We start from the raw sequence: 21,075 nt of genomic DNA, 5'->3' as shown, positions 1-21,075 counted from the left end.
CTAAAATTTTTCCCAAAGGTTTTTAGAGATGTTGAAACTCCAGAGTCAGGACATGATTACTGAAACTTCTCTCCAAGAAGATTAGAATACGAGCCCATGACCTGCCAGAACTTCTCCACACAAGTCTGCATCCTTCAAGAAAAACATGATTTCCATGCAGGACAATGCTCCATCACATGCGTCCAAGTACTCCACAGCGTGGCTGGCAAGAAAGGGTATAAAAGAAGAAAAACTAATGACATGGCCTCCTTGTTCACCTGATCTGAACCCCATTGAGAACCTGTGGTCCATCATCAAATGTGAGATTTACAAGGAGGGAAAACAGTACACCTCTCTGAACAGTGTCTGGGAGGCTGTGGTTGCTGCTGCACGCAATGTTGATGGTGAACAGATCAAAACACTGACAGAATCCATGGATGGCAGGCTTTTGAGTGTCCTTGCAAAGAAAGGTGGCTATATTGGTCGCTGATTTGTTTTTGTTTTGTTTTTGAATGTCAGAAATGTATATTTGTGAATGTGGAGATGTTATATTGGTGTCACTGGTAAAAATAAATAATTGAAATGGGTATATTTGTGTTTTTTGTTAAGTTGCCTAATAATTCTGCACAGTAATAGTCACCTGCACACACAGATATCCCCCTAAAATAGCTAAAACTAAAAACAAACTAAAAACTACTTCCACAAACATTCAGCTTTGATATTAATGAGTTTTTTGGGTTCATTGAGAACATGGTTGTTGTTGAATAATAACATTATTCCTCAAAAATACAACTTGCCTAATAATTCTGCACTCCCTGTACATGCTGATAAATAAACTGTAGGCAGAACAAACCTGTCGTTACAGGTAAGTTTACAGGTGACTTTCTACCTCAATAATGGTAGAGAGGACAGAGGATGTTTCACCATCATGTCTGCAGTTTGGGGCTGTAACAGAATAATGTGGGTTTGATCTCCAACCACACTACAACCTGGCATTTATTACTACCCTGCTGTGTGTAACGAGCCCTCTGTGCGGCTTCTCTTCATCATACACAACTGTAGGTTTCTAAGAACAGGTATTAAACTCTTGTGGGTTAAAATCCATCTTTTTGCTTTACTTCACTTACTGCATCGATTTGGTCCCCCAGCTGACTTTAATATTATTACATTTAATAAGGCCTTTGACTGAACTGCTCTTGGGTCCTTTTCAGTTTTTAATGTCTTTAAGCGTCATTTCTGTGTATATATTAAATCAGATTTTATAATTATGTGTTTAACTTAGAACAGAAGGATCAGGCTGCGTCTCAGGAGGAGATGATGTGACCCTCTATTAAAGTAAAAAAAATAAAAATCTGGAAACTATTTCAACTGAAAATAATTAAAAAGTTCACAAGATCTTCTGAAGATGATGACGTTCTCCTTCCTTAAACATTTTGCAGACGAGAGCGCTGAGTCAGTGATTCAAAGCTGTGCCAAGTGGACGAGCAACATCGACGGGTTGATCCAGGCGTGAAAAAAACAAACTGACAGTACCGGGAATCTTTGAGGTGGATAAAGAAATGTTTGACACTGATCCAACATTTCTAAGAACTGGAATTGCTTCATTTGTTCGAAGCCTCTGAAACTATCAGCCTGGAGCGTTTAGTGATCCAGTTTTCTCAAAGCATCACAGTGAAAAAGAACCACAGAAGAACGAGTTACTTGGCCAACACTTTCATTTGGAAAAGCAGCACGAGCACGATACAAAAACACCAATAATAAATAGTAAAAAGTTCTTGAACACAGCTGTAGAGCCGGGGCTTCGTTTACATCGCACACTGGCCATGATCAGAATGAGCTGGCATCAGCGGGCAGGTGTGGCATCTGTGCCTCTTGATCCCAAACGGTCTGAGCCGTCGTACGTCGCTCACTGACCCTGCCGAACATCAGGAGGAGGTGCCGCGTTCATCAGCAGGGATCAAAACACCGGTAACGGTGCTCACTTTGAGCACACGTTTCTCTGAAAATCTGGACAGATAGTGACGCCAGCTGATGATCTTTATTCACGTCTCAGACATAAATATTTTGAGCTGGGAATCATGCAAAGCTACTCTGACAGAGTGAAAGCGTGAAGCTGAACAGAGCGGTGATGATCCCGGAGAGTCGGGCAGATATAAAATCTGATCAATTAAAATGTTGAAGCTTGTTTTGGTAAACGACGCCCCGCTGAGCAGACAGTGTGGATGAATCACGACAGCTAACACTAACACAGGGAGAGTCACGTGTTGAATAAGGAGTGATATAAAAGGTGAGAGGGGCGGGCTGCACGGACACCTGTGCACACGTAGGTCGTCATGCGAGCGGCCGGGATGGGCTAATAGGGACGGCCCCGCCGCTCCTGCCTGCGGTCGCCCCTGGAAACCAAACACAAAGACATAAAACATCAGTGCAGTTTCCAGCCAGCGGTCGAGTTTCTCCAAGTCAACACAAACCACAGAGGCACTGCTGAGCTTGGACTTCAACAAGTCAATACTCAGACTAAGAAATAAATAAATGATTTCAAAATCAACAAAACAGATTTTTAAATGAAATGAATTTAAAAAATCTGATCAGTGGGACCAAATCTTAACCCGTGAAACCTGTTTCTCGTGTATTTACAGTCAAAACACTCCAAATCAGGCTAAAAGTGCTGGCACGTCTGGGAAGGCTCCGTCAGTGCTGGTTTCAGAGCGGCATGAGCTCCATGAAAAGAAGAGGGGAACCTGCAGACTGGGAAACAGGAGCTCAGATTTTATTTAAATGGTTCATTTTCAGTTTGAACATCTGCTGTGAGTAAAATTCGAGTTTATGATTGATGACATCTGTTTTCCCACGTGTGTGTGTCTATAATCATTTAAAGCAGTTCTCCTGCTGTCTGTCGTGTGTGCAAGTGTCGTTGACTCCACCGACACTGGAAACATCTGTAAGGCCAGGGGTTAACTGTCATGATTACTCATCGATTTCCAAATGAATAACCATAAAACACTTGACGTACACGCGGGCACGCCGCCTCACAGAGCTGCCGTGCATCTTGTTGCTCACCTCACATCCATCTTGCCGGGGCCAAATCCTCCCCGCTCGCCTCCTCGGCCTCCTCTGAAGCCTCCGCTGCCGCGGTCGCCGCCGCGGCCCCTGAAGCCGCCCCGATCAAACCCCCCTCTGCGGTCTCCGCCTCCTCCGTAACCTCCTGCCAGGAAACAAATGAGGTGAGCGGGAATGCATGACTCACCAAACTGAAATGTTTCTCTGCTGTACACATATAAGTGATTACAGGAAACCAGAGTAAACCACCACAGAGCAGAAGGATTCCTTCATAAACCGCACTGTGTCTGTTATGATTTAATGCAATCATTCATTCAATATCTGCAATCTTTTACTCTAATGTAAACCTACAGCAAAGTAAAATATGCTGAAATATTAACCTCACAGCTACAAGTTTATCCTCCTGAGATGTCTTAAACATTCACAGGTCACCCTGTTCTTCTTCTCCATCTTAGATAAACTATGAATGATGAAATTCCCCTTTTTTCAAATATCATTAATTACATTTACAACTCAGAAGGTCAGAGCGTGTCCAGGCTGCTCAGATGCTACGATCAGAGTTTTAACGGTTCCTCGTTCTTTGTTGAATCAAGAAGCTCCTAAACTTTGGAACAGCTTCCTCTGCTGAATCTGCAGCTGGTTTTAAACGACTGCTAAAAACTCTTTTTTTAAAAAGGTTGGGTTTTCTTTAATCATTCGTGCATCATAGAATACATTTGCATGTGACAAACGGCAGCTGCAGGTTGTTTCAGTTGCTCCTGCTATTTTCTCCTTACTCAGAATTTTTACATAATTTCTGTAAGGATTAATAAAGTATTCTGATTCTTGCTGTGTGTGTGTTTGAGCACATAACTGTGTGTCTGCGTGTTACAAAGTCATCAGAACTACGCGATCGCACAGTACAAGTCGACCATCCTGATGCAGATGTAGAAACGTGGTCGCCAGAGTCTGCCAGGATGCGCTTATCATTAAAATCACGACGAGAAAACTTTAAAAATTACCAAATGTAAACTTGTTTTCAAGTCACAAACACACTACTTCCAAATGTAACAACTACTGGAAATAGAAGACATTTTTGTCCTGCAGCCGCCTCGTGTGGAGATCAGTTATCTCAGGGAGGAGTTTACGTCACCTGAATCCTCATTCTTTTTGCTTTTGTAATCCGGTAATCCAGAAACAGCGATAAGCAGCTACGCTCCACTGCAAGCATGTGTTCTTCAGCCACATTTATGAAATAGTTCAAGATTATCTCACGAACATGACCTGCGTGAGATAAATACTGATGCTAACGCGCGTTCACTCGTCATCGCTCATTTCAGCCATCAGTAGAGCTCAGAGAGCAGATCTCAGTAGATTTTATATCATCAGACAATGACATGAAATAAAACATGATTTAATCTACAGCCCGCCCACCTATCACATATCTAACTGCAGAATACATAAAAAATAAAAATGAGCGGACACATGTCTGCGTGCTCTTCTCTTTGATCAGGTAAACTACAGCTGTGCTAAACCACAGAAAGCTCCCACAGCTAAACACACAAGCAGTAGAAGTGTACACAGAGTACATCCTGAAAGCAGCCGAGACAAAGGCTTTAGGACGAACTCCAGAACAACAAAGCAGCCGGCCGGGCGAACGTCGGGGTCGGAGGGTACACTCAGCTTCTGTTTCAGTCAGACTGAAAACAAACACTCAGAACGACTGAACAACACGAACGATAACAACATGTTCAGCTTTCTCACTCCATAATAAAAGTCTGCACGTGCTCTTTTTGTTCGTGATCCGATCGATGTGATCGCATGATTTCTGTTGTTCATCCTCTGAGTGTAAAACAACTGAGGCACGAACTGAAACTGTGATATTACAGGAGACAGTGATACCCAAACAGCGCCTCACTTAAAAACCAGCTGATCGAACAGCGTTTGGTCGGCAGGAAGTAAAGTTACCTCCACGTGTGGCTGCTAATTCTCTTCTTCTGTACTGTCTTCCTCCCCTCACCACAACCGGCCGCCCCTCCCTGAGCCTGGTTCTCTCTTGAGGTTTCTTCCTGTTAAAAGGGAGTTTCTCCTTCCCACTGTCGCCAAAGCGCTTGTTCATAGGCGGTCATATGATTGTTGGCGTTTTCTCGGTTTCTTTGTATTATTGTACGGTCGACCTCAAACAATAAAGCGCCTTGAGAGAACCGTGATTCATATAAATAACAGTGAATGGAATTTAACTGAAGTGAACTTTTAGGGTATCATGAAAGTTATTTCAAAACTGTGATCTGTGACAGGAAGTCAGGTCAGCTCACTTGGAAAATTCTGCTTCCGCTGTTTGGTGTTCGTGACAGCGTGGGTGAAGCAGAAACAGGAACAACTACACACTTTAATAATAACTACATGTGTTTTTATTTATTTAATGCATGTTTTGACCTTAACCCTTTAAGACCTACCATAGAACCAAGTCCGCCAGAGCTTATATTATATTTTTACATGCTGTGGAGCCATTTGTGGGAGCATTTCAAGTTGCTATACATCAATACAACTGTTACAGCCCAAATTTTGATAATATGTCTGCATTAAGTGCATAGTAATTACATAAATTGCAAAAATGTGCAATAAACTACAAAAATTGGAAATGGTTTTTGTTTTTTTTACAAATATTTCTACTTAGAGAAATTTAAGAGGTTTATCCCTCAAAACTGTAAATGCAAAAAAGTTGCACAAAATAGTTTCTAACAACAGGAAATTTATTTTGAGTGTCTTCATAGTTTTATTTTTGAGATACACTAATTTTTATATACTGCAGGAAAAACAAAAATAAATATTATACTGCAAATTTGCAAAAAAAACAGCATCTGCATCAAAATAAATGTTCAGCAGTGCAATTTGAGTTCTAAGCATCCCAGAAACTATTCAGAAAAGTCAAACATGACTTTTAAAAACACCAGTACAGGCTTATAAGGCCCCGAGGGTAAAAAACTAAAATTTCCATGAAAATGACGTCACTTCCGGTTTCGGGCAGGTAATGGCGGACATGCAAAAGTTCGCGCTGACGTCTATTCCAACGTAGGAAGTGTTACGAACAGCTGATGGGATCGGCAAAGCGTGTTTCTGGAATATTATGTTTTTGTTGCTGCAAGCGCTTTTTATGCAGTTTTGCAAAGCTTTATGTGGAAGGAAACCGTGACTGAGGACAAGCTGATGGCATAAGATGTAAGCGCAACTCCTCCGGTTTCATATGCAAAACAAATTATTGTGCTAGCTTACATGGTCCCAGTTCTGCAGTGATTTAGAAATAGTTACGCAAAACAGAGCGTGCCCGGTTAAACGCATAAAGCCTTTTTTAAGTGTCTGAGTAAACTCTGTGAGTCAACAAATGTTCACCTATTTATTTATCTAATATTTATCCAGGTGTATCTAACCTCGCTCCATGGGGGGCATCCCACCAGCATCTTCAGCTTTCGGAGCTTTGCACTGGTTACACTCATTACGCCAGGAGAAGTTCAAGTTCCCACAGTTACTGAAGAGAAGAAAGGAAGACTTTAGAAGAACTGTTATATGTTGATAACAGATCCGTAGAAAGATTACTACATTAAATAAAGGTAAGACTGAGCAAAACTAAAACATCTGGCATCATATTTTAAGCAATCATTGTACAAGATGTTTTTGTTGTGTTTTTAATTCTAATTTATTGTCATAGAGGAGTCATCAAAACTCACGGGTTTGAACACTTCCAATCTCCGGCTCGCTGCTGCCCTCCTCCACCACTGGCACCACCTCCTCCCCCTCCATTGCCACCGTTGCCTCCTGGGAAACCTCCCCCTCGACCGCCTCCGAACCCTCCACGGCCCATCGGACCTGCACGGAAGAAAACGCCACAGCATCTGTCAGCGGGACACGTGACTGATGGTTCAGTGCGAGGCTGAAGCTTTTTAATTCACTGCAAACAGTAAACGAGCATTTTTGTTACGACTCAAAGTTCACCTGTGAAGTGCACCGTGTGGTCCGACTGCTGTTTACAAGGTTATAATTTTTCACTTTATAAAACTAAAAGTAAAAAGAAAGTGACTCGCCTCCTCGCCCTCTACCTCCCCTCATGCCTCCTCGGCCTCCAAAGTCAGCTCTGCGTGTGGCAAAGGACACCTTGATTGGGTTTCCATTGAAGTCTTTACCTGGAGTAAAGCGATGAATATCAAAGGATCAGATATGAGGTATGAAATCAATAATCCTTTCTAGCTCCATATTCTTGGACTTTCCAACAGTAGCTTTGCATGAGTTACAGTTCAACATAATCCTTATTTGTCTTATACTTTAGCAGTCAGTTCCATCAAAGCCTAGTTTCCAGATACAAACCTTATAAAACCACTTAAACCACCAACAGAAACTCAAACAGTGGGGAAGCCAAAGCTCAGAGGTAATAACTCACCATCAAACCACTCGATGGCAGCTTTAGCTGAGGGGGGGTCATCGAAGGAGACCGTGGCCTCCCCCTTCAGCTTCCCCGTCTCTCTATCCGTGTACAGGTTGATCATGGGCAGGCCTGTCTTCTTGTTTACCTAAGAGGACAGAAGGAAAGGGATGAAAGTCCATGGACCAGAACTGTGAACAGCACAACAGTTCAGGTGCTGTGTGTTACCATGGAAATCAGACTAAAGGATAGAAATTCATTTAGATTCCAAATGATGAAATTCTTCTTCTTTTTCTGAAGTGTAACATAAGATTTTATGACGAGCGATCGGGGAACCAAGAAAGAAAATGGCTTCATTCCAGTTTTTGTTAAACTTTAACATCAAGCCGGCGCTTCTTTACCATTTTAACCAGTCATCTATACATGACACATCCAAATAAATGCTTTATTGATTACTGACCAAACACAAATCAATATGTTACCTTAATGATCCCAATCTGCTTAAAAAAGTCCGCCACTGATTCAACAGTGTAGTCGTCTCCCAGGCCTTGCACAAAGATGGTGTTGTTATCAGAGTTATCCTGGTCCTGCACTGTTAGAAAATCATATAAAGTGATGTAATTCAAGCAGTAACAATGGCGTAAAGCAGGGGTGTCCTTGAGAGCTACTGTCCTGGAGCTTTTACATGCATGCCTACTCCAACACAGGCGAATAAAATTGTTGAATTAGCTCTGCAGCATACCATCAAATTTGGCAAAGGCCTGGCAACAAGCCTTTCATTTGATTCAGGGGTTTCGGAACAAGGACGCATCTAAAAGCTGCAGGACTGCAGCTCTCGAGGACAGGGGATAGAGACCTCTGTGCTAAAGGAACTACCAAAAGGCTTAATTCTCTAGAAGTGTCTCTAAAAGTGCTCAGTAAATGTAGGCTTTATTATCGGAAGAAAACTAAAACAAAGTGAAAAATGTCTGCCAATTATAAAGCCAAGAGAACCATGTCTTGGTAAATTCTTGGCATAGGAGGAAATATTTGTAGTCGTTTCTTCTGAATTTATTGGCTTTAGTTCATCTCTCAGACTGACATCACACCAACGACTGAAACTGGCTTTTGCTGGTAGCTGAACAAAGAAAACAGGAAACACTTACTGAAGCCGGATCCTCCGTGTCCTGGTTCTCTTGGTCCTTAAGGACAAAAACAAACAGATGTTAGGTGTGGAAAAGGTCAGCTGTTCCATCACACACAAACAATGGTCTAACTAATAGTTAATTCATTTCATGCACACCTCATCCCCACAGGTATATCCAGCACTACTATCAAACTCTCTTTAGGTTTATCTGTCTGAACGTTTTTCATGTCTCGGCTCATTCGCTTCACCGTCATCGTTATCACGCTCCACTGAGGTCAGCGAGTGGCTCCAAGTCCCAGGAACAAGTGTAAAAAACACAACCGTCCACTTTATTGAGATACTGCCTTGTAGCTATTTCTGTGCATTGGCTTTGGTCCTTTTTTTCTCCAACGAGAACAAGCAGACTCTTTGGAAAGAGCCTTAAAGGTGGTTTGTTTACATGTTGGGTTTTTTAAGAATTGCTGCAGTCATGTTGAAGCGTTTTCTTTAACACCAACATTACAGAATCATTGAACCAGTCAAACACACTGAAACACAATTGTTTTAATTTCTATGGAACAGCCCTACATGTCATTAATTGATCCCATTGGATACTTCAGTTTTCCCACAGCTCAACAAAGGATTCTTGCAAACTGCTCAAACATACGTCCTGGGAACACGAACGCCATGTTTGCCATTCTGACAATTGAACCCGCTCAGAAAACCATCTTCACCTGTGCAGGTTTTCAGACATTACCTCAAACACCTTACGAAGCGCTTCAGTGCATCAGGTCCCGTCACTTTTCTGAAAGGAACTTGGGCTCAATGCTCCCTCTTTAAACAAACACGGGACTGGTTATCGGACGCCAAAGGCAAACCGCCTGCAGGAGCAGATCTGCTCGTGTCCATCTGACATTAAAAGACTAGTTTGGGGGCTTTTTTTAATATATTGTTCTAGTTTGTGGCTGTGCAAACAAGGAGAACCAGTCTTTGGGCACAACTCACTGAGGAAACCAAAATAAAAAAACCAAAATAGAAAATAAAATCTGATCCGTAACTAACATGAGCAGGCATCAGTGTCCCAAGCTAAAAATCAAGATTTCAGTTTCCAGTTTATTTTTCACTGAGCTCATTTTCAACTATCTTTGACATTAAACAACTATCGGTTAGGGTGGAGCATCTGGCATTGGCTCCCTGAGAATCTTATGAGGAAATAATCAGGAAACTAGACACCACCCTCTCCACAATTATATCAGTAGTCGCAGATAGCTGAACTTTTATTGGCTGGATGGAAAACCTTAAGTTAATGCCCAACCCTAACAGGGGTCAATGACTTCATGACCTTTTATTTCTTTAAATAATTCAAATACAAACGTTTTTTTCTATTACATCTCTTCCACATAAGCACAATAAAAAACTTTACATTGCAGCTAAACTGAAGATTTTTCATTAGAAAGCATACGCCCTCGTTGGTGTTTGTGATGTTTGTGATGTTGTGGATCTTAAAGACATCCCACCCCAGCAATGAGTAAACTGGAAGAATCAGAACGGACCAAAACCAGAAGCCTGAATATGAGCATCTATTCTCAGATGCAGTGGTGAGAATTTTGATATGGACTTTCCTACACTAAACACATAACCAGTGATTATTTTAATTATACTAAAGCACGCCCACCTTTCTATATGATCAACCCACATCTGAGGATGTGACTAAGCATCCGTACCTCTTGTTCTATTGTTCCAAACTGATTCCAAAGTTTTCTGCAGAAAGGCGGGCAGACAATGGTGTTCGATCCCATCCACACTGAGGACGGTGCAGAATCAGAGCCTGGGAGATTAAACCCTACAATAAACTACTCAACAATCTTTAAAGAAAGTTCGAGTTAAGTAAGTATGTATTAGATTACTACAGCCCTTCTACAACAGGGTCTCGCCATTTGCAGGAATCCCAGTCAACATCTCCAAGTAGTTTGGGCAAACAAGGCCAAGCCCTACTGAAACAATCCAAAAAAAAAGAAGTGCCGTAACATCAATCTAAAGGTCAGGATTTAAAACAAACAAACAAAACTCATCCTAGAAGCAAGTTTATTATGAAGTTTCTATCTGAATAAATAAGAGCTCTAACTTTTCCAAAAAAATACTCTCACCAACTGAATTATTCAAAAGATGTTATGAGTCTGATCACAGATTGGTGTTTGAAAAGCTTCTTGATTGGCTCAGTCCAGTCCAGTGATACAGTCAGCACTCTGATTGGCTCTATGGTGGGAGGGGTGGCCCACCGCCATATCTGACCATGCAGAAGGCTCCCACAGATTTCTGTTCAGGATTATTTGAGCCTCCTCCTGCAATGTTTTTGTAATAGTCCCCGAATCACAGAATCACCAGTAAAACCAGTAAAGAATGACTAGAAATGTGAAAACTTTTCATACTTTCAGGTTCAGCTGATTTAAAGCAGATAATTGATGGGCAGAACGTCCAGCATCTTTGCAGTTACCCAGAGATTTTTGCAAGGCATTCTTTGAACCCTGTTTTGCTCTTACAATGTCTCTAATGAAAACACCTTTCAATCAGCATACGTTTGCTTTTTCCGCAGCTGTTGTGCTGCTTCAAAATGGCCTTGGAGTGGTAATCTTTGGGTGGTGAATGACACCAATACAGACACAGTGGCCATGCGGGGTAAACACCATTTATTGCTAGAACCTTGTTGGGCGTGCTACCTGTAAATTTTAATTAAAATAATTTGGTAATTTAAATAAAAAGCCCACATTTATATAAACTCTCCGATCCGTATCAGTTTGTGCTTCTTATTAGCAGGATTGTAAACAACTGAAAACATTTCCTTCAAGAAATATTGTCCAAACAGTTTGAAGGGCTTGAAAAAAAGATGATGACTGGACTTCTTTGGGTTTGTGAAGACGTTCACCTCTCATCCAAAAGGCTTCTTCAGTTCCCACTGCTGACCGTTGCAGGTGTCACATGAGCCGTCGTTCAGAGTAGGCATAGATGGCCTCTTTCAAACCAATGTTCATCTTGTCAAATTCTCAAATTTGACATTCTCAACATTCTCAAAATCTACCCCACTGTGGGTTAAATACCTGGGACTCTCCACCTCTTGTTTCTAGAACTGAAGGGAGTTTCACCTCCTGGATGGGAGGTGAAACGTCTTTGCAAACCCAACGAAGTCCAGTCACCTTCTTTTCGAGCTCTCAAAACTACCATGACTGGATGACTGAGAATGGTAAATGGCCTGTATTTATATAGCGCTTTACTAGTCCCTAAGGACCCCAAAGCGCTTTACATATCCAGTCATCCACCCATTCACGCACACATTCACACACTGGTGATGGCAGCTACATTGTAGCCACAGCTGCCCTGGGGCGCACTGACAGAGTCTACACAGACATGTAGTAGAACTACAGTGGAATGCATCAAGTTACCGCCATTACTACTTAATCTCTTTATGGTCACAAAAGAACAAAAGCAAAACCCTCTTCAGCCTGAATGAGCATATTCTCGGATGCAGTGGTAAGAATTTAGATAGGGGCTTTCTTACTGTAATTACTTTAACAAAGCTAAAGCATGCCCGCCTTTCTATACGATCAACCCAGATCTGAGGGTATGACTAAGCATTCATGCCTCTTGTTCTATTGTTCCAAATGGATTTGCAACTGAACCAAGAATTTTCAGTTTTCATCACCGTGAGTTCCAGAGTCAGTGTCATGTGAAAAAAATTCCCAGTGTGTGCAACCCAACCAGTTTTTACCTTTCAACCGTCTTTGGTGGAAAGTACAACAGAATCAAAACATCTGTCAACAGGTTTTCAAGCCAAGCCTTAAAAACCATTTAGGGTCATTTCATCTATTTAACACGATTTGTCACGTTTGCACAACACGATAAGGTAAGCAACACTTATCTCACTTCAGTCACTGAGTTTGTCACCATCCACACTTCAAATTCAAACACCGAGTGCCAGAGGAGCAGTGGAAGGGCTAATGATGCAGTTTTAACTCCCTCCGATGGACATTTCAAGTCAAACACACAAAACACGATGGGTGTTATTATCTGTACAGTCATGCTAGAGACAGTATACATCAAAAGTCTTAACATTCGCCTGACCTTCACTGTTAAATAGCTGTTTTTTCTTCAGCTTTTCAGACAGAATCAAGTTTTATCCCCCAAGCCACACTTGAAGTACCAGAGTTTGAGCTTACTCCCTTTTAGCTTTGACACACCTTTTCACTCAAGTGTTGAAGTTTTTTGTCACTTACCACCAAACTTATTGAATCCTCCACGATCGCCCATTCTGATGAAGAGGAAGAGAAAAACGACACGCATTGAAGGCTGGAGCTGACAGCGATTTCTCTCAATGGGCTGAGGTTAACCTTCACTCTCACAGCGTCTTTGCTAAACCCACCCCTCCTCGCTGGCATTGTCCAAATGTACCCTTACTGCATGTTGATGTAACCCATGGACAAGAGGCCAGTGTACAAACCCTGTTAGCTGAAATTTGCATTTCTGACTCAGAAGGTGTAAAAACTTTCAAGTTCCATTTATTTCATCATAAGAGAATTAACAAACCCAAACATCAGAGCTCTGATCCCTTGGTGGGTGCTGTTTGTTTGTTTCTTTAAAGGTCTCGGAAAACCTTTATTCACTCAACACAGGGTGTCTACAGGTATGAACGACTTCAATTTAGAACCTTCAGACCTTAAAGATTTCACTTTGAGTAACACAAAGGTGAAAACACACTGACATCAGGTCAAATTTTCATTTGTTTTTATTCCCGAGTCTGAACAACACGGCGCAGACTGCTCTATCAGCATTTTCAGCCACAGGCTTTAACAGCCAAAAGTATTTTTATTCCTATTCACGTGTGTTTGACCTTCTTTCCTTTTCGATCATTGAGCAGGTTGGACAGCAGGGCCTCTCTACCGTGCTCAGGCCTGAGGCTGGGTCTCACTGGGCTTTAACTTAAAGTACTTATGTATTTTTATCCTGAGATAAAACAGTTACTGTCTGCAATGCTTTTTACACAAAGTAAAGCTAAAAATTATACTTTTAAAAGGGTAAAATTATCCATGACATGCTTTTCATTCTAAACTGCATTATATAAATAAAACCGAACTGAATGAGGCACAATTTTTTCACCCAGCGGGTGAAAGCACTTTGATATTTATACCTTTCTATAAAATTAAGCTGGTAAGAACACGCCAGTGGAAAAGTGTGTAGCAAACCCAACCCCACCCGTTTTCTCTTCAGCTGATATCTTTCCAGCAGACCAAACCATTAGCTGCTATTCACCAGGTAGATTACACATCATTTGCTCTCGCAGGTACAGCGTCGGCTTCTAAAAATTGATGCGGTCACATTGTTGTTACCTAATTATGCAGAGGAGGCCAAAATAGCAGCTTTGTGTCTTGGAAACTGTCTCAGTGACATGATTTTAAAATGTTTGAGACCCACTTAACTGAATTCAAGAAAATGTTATTCTTCTTCAGCGGTTTTTAGAGTTTCAAGTCTTTTTTAAGGACCCGTAGACACCCTGTCTTTACACAAATTGCAGCAATTCCCAAGTGTTTGAGACTTTTCTCCAAAATGACTGATTAGTATTTAAGTAATATATCCTGTGTTATTAGAAGACTATTAAATCTGACTTCCCCATAATGTGATTTTCCAAATGATGGCTTAAGAGTAGAAAGCCAGCCTGGAGAGAAGGTAAAAGCCTAGGAGAAGATTCAAAGAGTGATTAAAGCAGAGTATGGTACAGTAAACCTGCAAGGGCTGGTGGGGAAGGTGGTGGTAACAGGTGAAAAAGGCAGGTGATGGTGATATACTGAGGTGTGTTAGTTTGTAGGCAGAGTGAAGGTCACACTTTATTCTATAGAAACATTTCAGACACAAGCAAAGATGAAAAACTCGCCGTACGGCATCTTTGGTTGCCCGGTCAATGACTTGGACCAAGTAAGTAGCAGAAAATAGATCGATGGACAAAGTATTAATTACAGATAAAAAATGTATTTTAAAACAAAAAGAGTGCAAAGGGTCTGAATACTTTCTGAAGCAACTGTATACTTTACTATTTATAGCTGAATGGCATTTTTGAACTCCAGATGTGGCACAACACACATACCATTATCTTTCTTTGACGTGTTCATCCATCGTAAAACTGATAATACCCCAAAGTCATTTGTAAACTTGGATTTATCAGCTGATTAGTTCTCACTGTGGCGAATATCAAGATGACCCAGTGTGGAAGGAGATGTACAGGAAGTACACGATGGATGAGAAAATACATAATGGAATGGGAAACTAGTTTATCTGAGTCCAGCTCTAACATCATGAGGTCACAAAGAAGAAAACGAGAGACTACGTAACCTCGTAAGAAGAACAAAAACATCAACTTACCGGTTTATGCTTCACAGCTTCAAGCAATCAGTGCTGATGTTCTTTGTTCTGTACATTTAATTCATTGGCTTTACGAAGCTTTGCTCCAACCCATTATCCATTTCTGCTGTTTTAATCCAGCTTCACCCAAAACCACTGAGGCCTCTGCAAGTATTCAGACCTCTGGGTAATAACACCAATTACCCGTGGCCGTGCACTTCTCTTTTGTGCATTAGCCTTATTACAGCATCCTGCTAGTGCACCTGTAACTTTTACTAACACGTAGTTTTCCCAGTGCTGGATCAGAGCTGAGAGAATAACCAACAACAATTCACAGTAATGTGTGATGAATGAATGATATTGAATTCAGTTTTTCCTGAGCTGTTTGGAATTTTTGTGGTTGTGGTTTCTGATTTGTATCATAGCGGAGCCTTCGTTTTTACATTTGCATCTTTTCTTTTCCAAGGTTGGAATAGATGAATCGAGTCAGTGGTATTAAAACAATCATTCTATTGAAAATGACAAATCTGAATCACATCCCAGCATCTTCAGTGTGTCCCATACTTTAGGGTTATCCTAACCCTAAAAATAACCCTAACACATCCATGTAACACTACAGCCTCATCAGCATTCATAGACAATTCCTTTGCTTTTATTTTGAAAGTGCTGGCACTGTAAACATAGCGGGCCATGCTCGCGTTTTCACAGTCGATAGTTCGATGGCCACATCACTACTGTGTGTCACCATCACTCTGGAGTTCGAGCTGGACAGACTTGAACAAGCTTGGAGTACATTTGACTCCACCTCCGCCTGACTCCACCCTCTTGGACTGCAGCTGGTGGCAGTTCTTGTTTTGTTTTGTTTTTTTTAAACGGAGGTCCACACTAACCAGATTCTGCCACGACGCCGAGCTCACTGAGGCATCAGAGCTGGAGACGAGACGAAGTTCAGCCACGTGACGAGGATCTTATTGAAGAGGCAGCTGATAATAGCTTCCTTATTTATTGTCTCAAGCTGTATCTTTATTATTTATGAATTTGTTTTGGAATAGACAGGCGTGCCACCTGTTGTGCTTAATGGCACAAAACACTGAATGAACCCTGTCAGACATTATAGCTCCATAGAAATAACATCAATACTTCAATAATGAACAAATAATCCATACATTGGCAGTATGTGAGATTTACTTCATCCTCTCTGATCAGAGAGCACCGATCATTCTGTTGTGTTTGCACTGACTAAGCAGAACAGGAAACAGTACTTTCAACCCATGTTGCCACAAAGTAGCGCTGAGTAAGCGCAGATTTTCAAAATAAAAGAAACCGAGTTTGGCTGCAGTGTTGTTTTTGTGTTCTGGCTGTGAACCTCTCATTTTTGGCTTACTGATCCATTCTTGACCAGATTTTTTTTATTTGTTTTTAACCTCATCACACTGTCAGGCGGGTCTGCACAGGGTCAACCGGACCACAACGCAAACCACCATGAACCAAGAAAACCCAGCTGAGTGGACGTCCTCTCTTTTATAGGACGAGCTGATATCACAGCACAGATGTTGGCTTTTAAAACTTTTACCTTTGTGCTCTTAATGTGTAAAAAACACACCTGCAGGCAGATGAAATAAGCCTGTTTAAGGTCACACTTTCTCCTCGCTGCCTCCACCTTCTGTTTTCAAAGATGAGTTTCATTCACCTGTTCTTGTGAGTACTGTAATGTTTCAGAACACACTGCTTTTTTGTGGCCATTTCACGTTTCTTTTTGATTTGGTGGTAAGGTGGTCCAGTGGCCTCAGAGCAGCAGGGTCTGGGTTTGAATCTGTTTTATCGTGTGAGGAGTCTGCAAAGATGATTCACAGCTTTGGCTCTTTCACTTTTCAACCACATGTCGACTCACTGGACCTTTAGCAATGTGGTCTTCAGCGTTTTTGGGCTGGGTGGAGAGGCGCTCCACGGGATCTCTTGCAGCACTGAGGATTACATACTCTTACAAGCAGGTGAGGTCAGAGGTGTAAATATGAATCACTACTTCTTTTTTTTTTTTTACAGGAAAAGAAGGAAGTAGTGCGGCTCCATGTAAAACCAGATGGGTGGAGACATTAAGATGTAGCACAGCCCTGAGCTTCTGTGACTCATAAGTCAATGATTGATGACACCTACCCCATGCCTCCTCTTCCTCTTGGACCACCTCGGCCGCCTCGGTCAAAACCTCGATCGTATCCGCCACCACCGCGGCCTCCAAATCCGCCTCCACCGCGGCCCCTGCCCCCACGGCCTTCCTGACCTCCATAACCTCCATCAGGACCACCGTATCCTCCGCCTCCTCCTCCACTTATCGGCGGGCTATCGCCTCCATATCCTGAGAGAAAGTTCCAACCTCAGCAGACCAAACACTGATGTGCTTTCAATCAGTAATCAACAGCTACACAACCCCTCACCTCCACTCTGCCCGTACTGGCTCTGCTGGCTGTAGCTCGGCGGAGGAGGGGTGTTGTAGCTCGGCGGCTGGTTGTAGTGACCTCCTCCGTGCTGAGACGGTTGTGGGTGGCTTCCGCTGCCCCCGTAGTTACCACCAGGCTGCCCTCCACTGCTGCCGTAACTGCCTCCGCTCGCTCCGCTGCTCGGTGGCTGGTAGGCGGGAGCTGGCGAGTTGCCTTCATAGCTGTTAGAAAACAGGAAGTGTTAAAGACTACAAAGCAACATGGCAGCTCACATACGAGAGACTCAAACTGCAGCTGCTCAATTATGGTGAAAACCTTAATCCTGATTATTTTGTTCAATGCTGTAATCTCAATCATTCACTTGGCGGCTCATCAGCCTTTTACCGCTAAGGGCCAAAAATGATTTGACTGTAAATGAACAAACATTTACTGAACTTGAACATGTCTGAATGTCCTCAAAATGAACACAATGCAAATGAAAGCATGTTTGGCCTCCGCAGTAACAGAGGGGTAAAGAGAAGTTCAGGTGGCAGCGGACACGTGCACGTCGACACACCTGAACTAATTAAAAAGAGGCTTTGTGTGATGAAATTAGCTAAAAGGGTCACCGTCTGCAAGTCCACGCTGGCTTCAAAGGACACATACCTGGCGATCAGCAGAGAGCTGAGGTCGCCACAGAGGAAGTTTGCTCCTATAACTGGAGCGCCCCCTGCTGTACTCACATGAAACTGCAGTAACGGCGCCTTTTTAAAGTTCTATTCGATTTAAACTAGTTCGGCCTCTAGGCTGACCTATAATATAATGAAAAACAGAGCACCTGCTTTATTAGGATTAGTATCATAGAGATAAGCACTGAATTACTGAGACTGAGCTCGGCTTATGTTGTACTTTATACTGGGGACCAGTATGAACATTTGATTTTTATTACAGGAGTGTTCTGACCACCATCAAACAACAAAAACTAACTGCACTCCAAAATTATTTAAAACTAAAGACGAATGCGGCCTTTAAATTATTCTTTTTTTGACTGCTTCTATCAAGGTTCGCTAAAGTTCACCTGCCTCCATCTCCTGCTATCCCAGCATCCTCCTCTCTCACACCGCAGGTAAAGTCAGTGAGGTTTGTGGTTGCTCCTAAACACTACCGCTGTGCAGATGGGGCAGAAATCAGTGAATTAAAGGCGAGGTGAACGTGAGCATACCTCGCAGAGGATGGAGGAGGAGGCTGCTGCTGCTGCTGGCTGTACCCGGAGAATGACGACTGCTGGCTGTAGCTCATGCTGGACGGCTGGTTGCTGCTGTTATAGCCACCGGAGCTGTAGGACTGACTTGAGTGACCATACCCACCACCACCACCACCACCCTGGTTGGAGGATGGAGACCCGTATCCACCTGGGAAAAGGAAACTGATTCACAGTTGACTGGAAAACGGTGACTGTGGATTTGGGCGGACGTTGGGGCTTCCTCTACCTGACTGAGGATGGCCGTAGCCGCTATAGCCTCCCTGACTGTAGGAGCTGGAGCTGCTGTCAGAGCTCTGGTTGTAGCCTCCGTAGCCCTGCTGGCCGTAACCCGGGCCAGACGACGGACCGTAGCCCTGGCTAGCACCGCCACCTCCACCATAGGATGGATAGCTGCACACACCAACCAAGAATACACCGTTTCAAATTGTTTTCATTGACTTACAAAACAAAATCATTTCCACGGTTAAATGCAAGGACTTACTTTTCTTGTTTTAACCCAAATTCAAAACCTAAATGTATTTACTCTGAATGAGTATTAATGACTGAAAGCTTCATGAATGAATAAAGACATGATTTACATAACTTACCCCTGGCTAGATGTTTGGGAATAATCTGTGGGAAAAAGCAGAGAGGGTTAATATTAAAGTCAGTTTTGATGATAGCAATAAAACATCCAAACAGCGTCAGACATAATCTATAACCTCACAAACTCAACAGTAACTATATAAGACACATTTTAATGGTAATTATTAAATGAATAAACTATATTCTATCTGTAAAAACACTTTTTAAGAAGGCCACGTCACTGCTTTTTATCATCCAGAAATGGAAACTGGTAATACTTAGGCTCAGTTTTCATGACATGGACTAAAACTGATTCTCTTTTAGTCTGGGACTAGATTCAATCCATGTCCGGGAGATCTATCCAAACCGAACATAATTAACAAAAACAGACGATTTAAAGTGTTTCAGACTGCAACACTGTGAAACTATTTATGAATACATTAAAAACCAGACACCAAATCCACTGAATTCAAATTTGTCAGATCAGTCTGGATGTGGGAGAGAGACACACTCAGTACTTTTAAGATTATGCTTAAAACTTTTGTTTAGTGACATAGTTAGGGCTGGATCGGGTGATCCCGAACCGACAGGCTTCCCATGATGCACTGAGCATTTCTTCTTCGCTCACACCACTCTGCATCTTATCATTTGTTGTCTCTGCTCTCTTACCCCCAGCTCGGTGTTATGGACAAGCCTCGGGGGTCCTGATCCTCCCAATCAAGTCACTGTGCTGCTGAATCCTAATGACACACTTCAGCTATAAGTTACACTAAATCACATGATAATGAAAAACACCCATATTGCTGATAAGCTGCTGCAGTGCAGCTCAGTTTAATGATGCAGTTCACATCAGTCTAGAGCTTCCTGTGCAGGTCAGAAGTATCTCTGTGTCTCATCGGTGTGTGCAGCGAGCTTTAAAGCATGACACTGCATGAAAATGGCAACACAAATGGAAATGTGACAGGATATTGTGCCCTAGTGTGTGTGTTGTGAGTTCACTGATCCAATCAAACACAGTCGCCCTTTTATAACTATAAACTTTGAGTGTCCTGTGCTTATATGTTTGGAAATATTTACGGCCTGTTTATTTATTGTTTCGTGTTTTTCTGGAATAGCAAAGCCCTCCCTGTCGGTTACCCTCCAGTTCAAACACCCAGCCTGCTGCTCCCTCCCCTCACCCCCATCAGGCAGATGGCTGCTCCTCCCTGATCCTGGTACTAACGCAGGGTTCTTCCTGTTAACAGGACTTTTCCTCACAGGGGGCCATGTGACTGTTTCTGTGTTGTTGCAGGCTCTTTACCTGACAGTATTAATAATCCAGCCCACAGATGCCAAAAAATTAATAATGAAATGTCTTTCATTATTTGGGGTTGAGTTGAACCCGCCCGGTGTAGGTGAGCTGGGTTTGCTCGGTCTCCGCTCTGATGTCCTTCTAATAAACCGAGGACAGGGGTTAAAGCAGCGCGATCGGCACAGGGGGGCGGTTACTCTGCTCGAGACCGCAGTGAGCCACCAGAAACTGGGTCAGCAGCAAAACCGGGCTAACGGCGAACTAATCGGACCGCAGCAGCTTCGGTTACTCAGAGTTAACCGAAGCTAGGCGGCGGGGCGGTCGTGCAGCCGGACAAACGGTGGCGTAAGGCCTGCATGAATTAAATGTGATAATAAAGGATGGACGCCACGCCCCCAGAGAGCCATTTAAACTGCAGCTAGCCGCTAGCTGTCCTCTGTTCACCGGCAGGTGAAGGTGATGCTATCTTTAGCTAACCGGCTCCGACGCCCAGACCCCAGACAGATTTGCCCGTTTCTCTTACCGTTAGACGCCATTTACACGGAGACAGCGCCGCTTCGGCCTTTCTCTCGGTCAAACAACGCGTCGTTGGATGATTAAACCGAAGAAGAGGACGAATCG

The 21,075-nt window shown here is 42.7% G+C and overlaps 1 protein-coding gene across 1 annotated transcript; it reads right to left on the bottom strand.

Moving 5' to 3' along the window:
• Window positions 1-1,676: 1,676 nt before the first annotated feature.
• On the bottom strand, window positions 1,677-21,043 carry fus (FUS RNA binding protein). The gene is made up of 15 exons (XM_085455098.1): window positions 20,978-21,043; window positions 19,187-19,211; window positions 18,826-18,989; window positions 18,558-18,747; window positions 17,354-17,577; window positions 17,076-17,274; window positions 12,806-12,840; window positions 8,578-8,613; window positions 7,915-8,024; window positions 7,451-7,580; window positions 7,098-7,196; window positions 6,744-6,882; window positions 6,447-6,544; window positions 3,040-3,184; window positions 1,677-2,372 (listed from the first exon to the last, which is right to left on the bottom strand). Exons 1-15 carry the CDS (start codon window positions 20,988-20,990, stop codon window positions 2,333-2,335), a joined length of 1,647 nt encoding a protein of 548 aa, XP_085311224.1. The 5' UTR covers window positions 20,991-21,043; the 3' UTR covers window positions 1,677-2,332.
• Window positions 21,044-21,075: the final 32 nt, after the last annotated feature.

Source organism: Copadichromis virginalis, linkage group LG4, assembly GCF_057382275.1.
Source record: "Copadichromis virginalis isolate Kocher_CV1m ecotype Utaka linkage group LG4, C_Virginalis_male_GT1.1, whole genome shotgun sequence".
NCBI lineage: Eukaryota > Metazoa > Chordata > Actinopteri > Cichliformes > Cichlidae > Copadichromis > Copadichromis virginalis.
The sequence above is the reverse complement of the archived record's forward strand: the minus strand, read 5'-3'. Positions and strand labels throughout refer to the sequence as shown.